Source organism: Dendrobates tinctorius, unplaced genomic scaffold (genome assembly GCF_039654945.1).
Source record: "Dendrobates tinctorius isolate UK_male_01 unplaced genomic scaffold, ASM3965494v1 ptg000029l, whole genome shotgun sequence".
In the NCBI taxonomy this organism is placed as follows: Eukaryota; Metazoa; Chordata; class Amphibia; order Anura; family Dendrobatidae; genus Dendrobates; species Dendrobates tinctorius.
Genome location: NW_027361697.1, coordinates 4,312,953 through 4,322,023, shown reverse-complemented (window position 1 = coordinate 4,322,023; position 9,071 = coordinate 4,312,953). Strand labels below are relative to the sequence as shown.

Below are 9,071 nucleotides of genomic sequence, written 5' to 3'. Positions count from 1 at the left end.
AGAATCCAGCAGGAAAATCACCAGCCAGGAAGAAGGGCGTCGGCAGCCTTATATCCAGTCCTCAATTCCAGCCACCCAGTCATCATCTAGCTGCCCATGTGTTTGGTAATCAGCCTCACTACCTTCCTTCACCAGAGGAGGGAGTTCATCAGACCTCAATGGTGAAGGGAAAAATGAACTCACAACAGATCAGTTTACTCCTTTAGAGGATCCTTTACACTGCTGCTCAGCAAGATCTGAGCCCTGCACCTATCTTCTGTTTCTTTTAGGACGTAGGTAGTATATTCTCTAACTGTACGTAGTTAAACCTTTTTAAAACCTATTTTTCATTTCATGGGATTTCTTGCTATTTCAGCACACTTTCCTTTCTGTAGGTAATTTGCACTCTGCTCTGCCTTTCTGTTCTTTAGGAGGAATGTCAACAGCTTGACGGCCTTTCATAGGTTTGAGCTGCCATCGTCTAGTCTGTGGTTAGGGCTATCTCAGCTCATATTGGAACCACTAGGGCCTGCTGAGACAGGATCTCTAGTCTATACAGGAACCAGCAGGATTAGTTGCAGTTTTTAGTGTGTTACTTATTTTCCCGAGTGAGTTGCTACACAATTTTATTTATTTATTTTATTTACTTATTCATTACTATTATTTATGTATTATTTTTTTATTTATTTAATGTAGTGGAGTTCCTCTCTGCTCCTCACCCCATACTCAGACAGAGACATTCCCCTTACACAGACTGTTTGAATATAGTGTATGGATCTTTCTGGACAGCAGATGAAAGCAGCGTCTAAAGGATCAAGAACGAGACATTGAAACAGCATTGCAATATAGTGTTTGGGAAATAATCACGCAAAATAAGATGATTAAGTTTTGTTTTTTTCTTTTTACAAAAATTCAGAACTTTGCAACGCCTACATAATTACATTAAGGCTGGGGTCACACTTGCGAGAAACTCGCACGAGTCTTGCTTCTCAATACCTGGCACTGACGACGGCACTCAGGTCCGGAGTGTGCGGCTGCATGTATTTCTATGCAACTGAACGCTCCGGTCCCGAGTGCCGGCGGCAGTGCCGGGTATTAAGACGCGAGACTCGTGAGAGTTTCTCGCAAGTGCGACCCCGGCCTGAAAAAAGTTTCGACCTACAATGCAGATTTTCATCATAGGTCACTAAGGAACATATGAAGCCCAGCATAGGGTCTGAGGTGGCTTCATATCAAGCACATGGCGGCTGTTTTACATGACCGCATGTACCTGTAACTGTAGACACCTGAGCTTAATCTGATCATTGCAGTTTAACCATCTAAATGCCACTTAGAATACCAGCTTCCATCGCCCCCCACAACACGATCGCAGGTTACCGTGGGGCCTGTTGAAGAACCCATAATTTCCATCTTCATAGTACTGTGAAGCTCAGCTACAGGCAGAACTTCATTAGAGTAGAGCGATTTCGCTGTATAACGCAATACCATGGTATTGGATTATACAACATAAGCGATGAACCAATGGCAGGTTCAAGAGGGAACTAAAAAATAAAATACAAAAGTATAAAACATACAACAAAAATAAAAAGAGCATAAAAAGGTTTAATTCACCCCTCTTTTCCCCTTTCAAAAATAAAGAAATTAAAAGATAAAAATACGTATTTGGTATCGTCATGTCCAAAAAAGTCTATGAAAATATTAAATTATTTAAACCGCACATTAAATACCAGAAAAAAAAACAGAACGCTAAAAAATGCCTGTTTTGATTGCTGCATTTCCCGAGTAAAATGCAACAATTAATATATCATATGTAGCCCAAAGTGGTAACATTAAAAACGACGGCTCAGCACGTATTAAAAATGTACGTCTGATCACATTTCTAAATATAAAGAGTAACCGGCTAACCGCCCTTTTAAGTTTTATTCCGTAAATCAATAATACATGTGAAAATAAGAAAAAGTTGTAATATAATTTATCAGAGAAATCTGCTTATTTCTCTTCCTGGATCGATCTTTCACTTTCAACTCATGGGTAGAATCTCTATTCAGTGAAGACAGATTTCCTATTAATGAGACAGAATATTGCAGTTGATTTAGAATTCTATGAAGAGGAGAGGAGGGAGAAAGAGGGAAAGGGTAGAGGCAGCTTCTTTTTCTCCAAATAAAATGCAATAAAAACATCAACAGCCTTCCTGTTTTCTATCGAACTGTATGAGCACCAACTGTCATCTCCTATCTTAGTAATGGGACAGTCTGTAATCACTGAAGACAGATGTTACCTGTGAATTGAAAATGTTAAGAGTGAAATATAAGTCCAGGAGGAGAAAGAATCAGATTTCTTTGATAAGATATATTACAAAGTTTCTTATTTTCACACGTATTATTGATTTACGGAGAAAAAAAAAAAATCTAATTTTTCTAGTTGCGTGTGGGCGAGGGAATTTTGGGGATTTAGGCGTTGACCGGAGGGGGGATTTGAGAAAATTGCCAAGAATGTCTTTCCTATTACTCATTGTGCATGCCATGAATCTGTCTGATGTGACGGTCGCGTCATTTGTATAGGACAAGTGCTCTTCTATATCCACATATTATATACGGATGAATTAGATATCAACAATAGAATCTACTAAGATAAGAAAAAATAGAAAGAAGTCCATATAGTGCAACCTACCATGAAGGATCAGAAAACTATCCTCAAACATTCCTTCTCGTCTCCGAATCTTATAATTTAGGAAGAATTGATCTTTCTCCGGGGTGACACATTGGACGACTCTGCTCTTTGTAGCAAAGATGTTTACACAGTGATACAATCGTTCTCATACCTAACGAGTGACATAAAGGTTACTCAGACATTCGCTTTTTTTCTTAAGAAACACAAAAGTCTAGGATGACGCACATACATAAATCGGAGTTTTGCCTCCCAAATTCTCTCCAGCATCAATAACTGTTTTCCCAGAGTTTTTGTTTTTTATGCTCATAGATAATGTGACTCTTTATTGTCATCTATAACTTTATTTGCACCTTGACATAAATATATTACAGGCTGTGGTGTTGCAGTATATAATATAAGCCAATCAGACGATTGCAGGTTCAAGTTTCCTGATGGGACAAAAAAAAAAGAATGAAAAAAAAAAGGATTAAAAAATAAAATAAAAAAGAAAAAATTTGTCCCTCCTTTAAAATATAAATAAATAAAAACATATCAAGGTATAGCTGCATCCATAAAAGTCCAAAATATAAAGAAATATAATATTAATACGTACAGTCAACACTAGAGTTGCATTTTTTCGGGTGTCATACTTCTCTGAAAAATAGAATTAGGGTATGGGCACACGCTGCGGATTCTGTTTTTAAAATACGGAAAAAAATAAAAAAGCTCAAATCCCCCCCCCCTTTTGCCCAATTAAAAGTAAAACAAAAAAATACACATAATTGGTATCGCCACGTTCAGAAAAGTCTGATCAATCAAAATATAAAATTAATCTGATCGATAAATGGCGTAACAAGACAAATAATTGAAACACCAGTATTATGGGTTTTTTTTTACAGCCGCAGCATTGCAATAAAAACATTGTATCTACCCCAAAATTATATCAGTAAAAGTGTCATCTCAGACCCATATTCCCAAAAAATACATTATGGTTCTCATAAAATGGCGACAAAAGTAAAATTTTTTTTTTACAAAATTCTGAATTTTTTTCACTACTTAAAAAAAAAAACTATACATGTTAGGCATCTGCGTACTCGTACTGACCTGGAGAATTGTGTTTTCAGGTTATTTTTCCTGCACAATCAACACTATATAAAAAGAACAACAAAAAAAAGCTTTGGCAGAATTGCATTTTTCTTTTCACCATTTCACTGCACTTGGAATTTTTCTTCCCGTTTTTCAGTGCATTCTATGATGAAAAAAAAATATGAAAAGCATTATGGGGTTTTGAGGGCTTCTCCTTCTGGCTACAAGTGATTTTGATTAAAATATTTTGTGACTTTTTGAAAAGACACAAATGATGAATTAGGGCTAAAACATCTAGATGACCAAAACCAAATGCCGGACACAAAAAAATCCTCAAAACCAAGGCCCTGATCCCGTCCTACTGTGGTTCTGGTTCACCAATACTGATCTATGGGTAAAAAAAAAAAAGTGCGAGGGTGCTGTAGTAAGTGGCACCTAATGTAATAAGAGGATTTAAGCATAATAAATAAATACAGTGTGTGGGCTATTACATTGTGAGGGATCTACTGTGAGGGAATTATTCTGTGAGGGATCTACTGTGAGGGCCATTATACAGTGAGGGATCTACTGTGAGGGCCATTATACACTGAGGGATCTACTGTGAGGGCCATCATACAGTGAGGGATCTACCGTGAGGGCCATCATACAGTGAGGGATCTACCGTGAGGGCCATCATACAGTGAGGGATCTACTGTGAGGGCCATCATACAGTGAGGGATCTACCGTGAGGGGCATTATACAGTGAGGGATCTACTGTGAGGGGCATTATACACTGAGGGATCTACTGTGAGGGCCATCATACAGTGAGGGATCTACTGTGAGGGCCATCATACAGTGAGGGATCTACTGTGAGGGCCATCATACAGTGAGGGATCTACCGTGAGGGGCATTATACAGTGAGGGATCTACTGTGAGGGGCCTTATACAGTGTTTTGGGAGAGCAGTGGAGGTATCATACTGAGTTGTGGGGGGATTTTACAGTATATTTAGGGGAGCTGTTGGCCCACCATAATGTGTATAGAGGAGGTGTACATTGGGGGACTCCGGACTTTATTAGATGTTAAGTGCACACTTAAGAAGCATTATTGTTATAGGGGCCCTCAGAGAACAGAGACCATCAGCGTGCACAGGGGCATTATTAATTTCTAGGGGCAAATTTTCCATCTAGAGGCACAGTGGTGGCATTATTACTATGAGGGCAGTAAGAGGAGTGCTGTTATTTTACCACACAGCAGGTGCAGTAATAGGGACACATACAGCAGCAGCGGCTCAGGATTGGGGTATCAGCAGGATGAGGGGTTTGTGCAGGTTGGGGATAGATGGTGATGGGGCTGGAATATGAAAAGTCAGATGTATTGTTGTATTCTCTGTAGCTGAGTCCTGGCTGGAGAAGTTGTCAGGTCGGCCTGGACCAAATGGAAAAGACGGGAACAATGAATGACTCCATCAGAAAGAACATCAGCAGAAAGTCACCAACTATGAGGTACATGCCCACGATCCGGAATAGCCGTGCTCACCTGCGCTGTGTTCTAGATTACAAGCACAGTGTATGGGGTTTATAGAAATCCTACGCTCACTGTGCTTCTATTGGACGCTGCCTAAACTCCCCGGCAGTGCGGGTTTACGAGCCGCGGCATGTCATTTATCTGCTGCGTAGTCTCACCCACAGCCATTCATTCCATGCGGATTCACCTGCGTTATTACAATGCAGCGGAAACACGCTGGGCCCAACCTGCTGCCATATCCTGATGGTGGGCGCACAGCCTCTGTGTTTCTTATTCACGCCGTCCGTTTTTCTAGTCCACAGCGTGGCAATCTCTCCGGCGGATACACGCAGTTTTCTGTGCGTATTTACACATGTAACCTGAATCTGCACCTAAATAGTTCAATAAAAGTTTTGTCAGAGGCAAAATAAAAACAGGAATTGTCAAAAACAAAGCAGCTTTATTTAACACACGACACATGGTAGGCAAAAAAAAGCAGAGTAAGGGTGTGTGCACACGCTGTGAATTCTGCTGCGGTGTACAGTACCATCAGGGCCGGCCCGAGAGATTACGGCGCCCTAGGCGAAACTATTTTGTTGCACCCCTACTATTCTTGGCAGTAGGTGAAAACTTGGGATATAAATTTAGGAGCAAAATAAACCACAACAACAATGATTAATTAACTCTCTCCTAACTCTTTAATCTTCTGAGAAGTTGTATAGGACAAATATATACAAAGTAATCAATAACACAAAACAAAAACGACCATAGGTAATTAAAATTTTTGCTTCCTTGCCTTTTTTTTTTTTTAAAAGGATGACACTAAGTCACCGAGATTAATTTGTTTAGCAACTTCAGATTCTATTGAAATTGTTGCCAACCCAACCAACCTCTCTTGCGTCATATTTGCCCTTAAATATGTACACTTTTCTTTCCATCCCTAAAACTTTTTGCCTTTTGAAAAGATTTTTTATAATTTTTTCTATTTTTTCTCTGGCGCCCCCTTTGGGTCGGCGCCCTAGGCGGCCGCCTAGTTCGCCTATACGTTCGGGCCGGCCCTGAGTACCATAATATCCTATGGATATTAAAAACCGCAGTGCAGACAGTGCAGATTTTTCCGCGCGGTTTTCCTGCGGTTTCTAATCCGCAGAAAGAAATGACATGTAAATTCTTTCTGCGGATTCCGCTGCGGTTTGCCATCTCGTCCATTGTGGAGATGAAAAACCGCAGGGCAAAACCGCAGAGCAATCCGCAGGTAAAACCGCAGGTCTTTTGACCTGTAGATTTACCTGCGGATTTTACAAAATCCGAGAGGCCAAATCCGCACCTAATCCGCAGCGTGTGCACGTACCCTTAGGCTGTGTGCCCACGTTGCGTTTTTTAAGCGTTTCCGTAGCGCTTTTAGACAAGCGTTTCTGCTGCGGAAACGCTTAAGGCTGTGTGCACACGGTTTTGGCTGCTGCGGACCCGCAGCAGTTTTAGCTGCGGTGTACAGTACCATTCAAATGTATGTGTAGACGGTGCAGATTTTTCCACGCGGCTTTCCTGCGGTTTTGAAACCGCAGAAAGAATTGACATGGAATTCTTCCGCAGCGGTTTCCTATCTCCACCACTGTGGAGATGGTGAAACTGCAGGGCCAAACCGCAGAGCAATCTGCAGGTCTTCTGACCTGCGGATTTATCTGCGGATTTTTCAAAATCCGCGTGGATGAATCCGCAGCGTGTGCACATACCCTTAGAAAAGCATCTAATGTAATATAATGGAATCCGCACATGTTGTGCTAATGGTGTGTTTTTTTCCACTGCGGAAACGCTTAGCGGAAAAAAACGCAGCATGTTCATTAGTTGTACGGAATCGCGTGCGATTCCGCATACATACACTGTAATTGCAAAGACGCATAGGAAAAAGCATGTCAAAACGCATGACAATCACGTCAAAAACGCGTGTCAAAAAGCGCATGCGTTTTCCCTGGCAAGGGCATGCGTTTCTGCTCAGGAAAAAAATGCTTGAAAAACGCTACGTGGGCACATAGCCTAAAAAAAAAGGGATAAACCACATGTTAAAACGCAAGTAACCTAATTTATATCATAGGTGCTGAAATGCTACAACACGAAAAACGCACCAAAAGCTGAATGTGGGAACGTAGCCTTATGACCCAGCTGCGGTCGGAGGACCGCACTGCGGGAGAGCTCGGCGCGGAGCTGCTTCCTCCACAGGGAGGCGCTCTGCGTCGCTCTGGTCAGTGTGCGGGGCCGCTCTGGCACACAGCTGTCGCTTCTCGCTGGTTAATATGGCGGCGGCCTGGGCTGCGGCGGAGGCGCGGAGCCAGAGCCCGTGAATCCGGGGTCCCACAAGCCGCAGCCTGGTCTGTGACGTGAGAGGGGCTGCGGGCTACGGCGGAGAGGCTCCACCGACAGAGGGCGCTGTCTGGGAGTAGGGCACATTGTTAAAGTCACTGGCTGCGGAAGGGATGTGACCGGCTTACCTCGGGCCATCCCTGCGGCTGCAGCTGAGGCGGCGGCGGACGAGCAGCTAACGTGAGGCCGGGGATGGGCCAGCAAGTAGGCCGTGTCGGAGGTGAGGCACCGAGTGGACCGCCGCCGCACAGAGGAAACAGGAGCGTCGGGACCAGGCTGGGGAGTCACCCCGGGGCCGCCGGGACCGGAGCCGGGGGGCGGAAGAGGGAGACCACCGGCAGGAACAACCCTGAGGGCGCCGGATTCAACATCTTCGCTCAGCACGGTAATGGCTGGCCCCATAATATGTGTGAGAGTGTCTGTGTGTAATGTGTGTGTATGTGATTGTGTCTGAGCTGTGAATAATGGCTGTGAGTGTGTATATAATGTGTGTACACACACTCTCTCACAGCCATTATTCACAGCTCTCACTATATATATACCCGTTATTTATCGCATATATATATATTTGAATGCTGATCTTCAGTGCAGCAGCACGCAGCCTGGAGTATATACATGTGTGTGTATATTATGGTGTCAGGCAGCGACTCTTCCTGATGTGATGGCCTCTGTACACGTCGGATTAGAGACTCGGGCCAATCTAGTTTTTTTCCTGGGTTTGGATTCTGACTGCTATCAGATTTGGAAAGGGATCTAAATCAGATATGCTTATTTATTCTAGGCCATGTTCAGTATTTCGTCAGTATTTGTAAGCCAAAACCAGGAGTGATAAATCCAGAAGTGGTGACGTGTTTCTATTATACTTCTCCTTTTATTGTTCCACTCCTGGTTTTGGCTTACAAATACTGATGTAAAATACTGACTGAATACTGAACGTGGCCTAAAAACTGACTTTATACCAACCAATATGTATTAAACCGCCGCTGATCGGTGGTTGTTTAATAACCTGTTTACACCGGCAGGGCGACTCCATGAATATCTGTAATCGTTCAGTGTACACAGGCTGCTACTGTTCTCGGCAGTACGAGTCCGGTCTATTCAGGACGATGTGCTGCCCAGAGCGATGACCGTTTAACCTGACGAGCAAACGTTTTGCTCGTTATTCAGGTGATCGGCAGAGCATCGTAAAACAAGCGTTCGTACTAAAGCGCTTTCATGATAATCTTGCATTGTAAATGGACTCAGTTGGACATCAATGATTGATCAGATTTTCATCCGGTTTTGGTCAGTGTTATATATTTTTTTTCCAAATGTGAAAAAAAAAATCCAAACCCCTTGTGGATGTTTCTTAAGCTCATAGTATCAATCAGTGAAAAAAAGCATGGCATATGAATGTTATCTTTGAGCTGTCTCCTAGGGATGAGGATGAGCAAACATGCTAGAGTGCTAACCGAGTGGCTTCGTGGTGCTCGAAAACTATGTTTGGCAGATGCATGTCTCACAGCTGTTAGCCAC

The 9,071-nt window shown here is 42.7% G+C and overlaps 1 protein-coding gene and 1 long non-coding RNA gene across 3 annotated transcripts in view; one reads left to right on the top strand and one right to left on the bottom strand.

Moving 5' to 3' along the window:
* Nucleotides 1-730: 730 nt before the first annotated feature.
* On the bottom strand, nt 731-7,448 carry LOC141085765 (uncharacterized). Of its 2 annotated transcripts, XR_012231403.1 has the most exons (4): nt 7,322-7,448; nt 5,407-5,590; nt 2,650-2,800; nt 731-784 (listed from the first exon to the last, which is right to left on the bottom strand). It is a non-coding gene; the product is annotated as an uncharacterized lncRNA (long non-coding RNA). The 2 variants fall into 2 exon arrangements; XR_012231404.1 differs by lacking the exons at nt 731-784; nt 2,650-2,800 and adding an exon at nt 2,889-3,077.
* Nucleotides 7,449-7,510: 62 nt separating this feature from the next.
* The window catches only part of ABL2 (ABL proto-oncogene 2, non-receptor tyrosine kinase), a 39,514-nt gene continuing 37,953 nt past the window's right edge, over nt 7,511-9,071 (top strand). Inside the window, exon 1 of the mRNA XM_073571320.1 lies at nt 7,511-7,941. Within this exon, the coding sequence (XP_073427421.1) occupies nt 7,749-7,941 (193 nt within the window). The 5' untranslated portion in view covers nt 7,511-7,748. The remainder of the gene's footprint in view (nt 7,942-9,071) is intronic.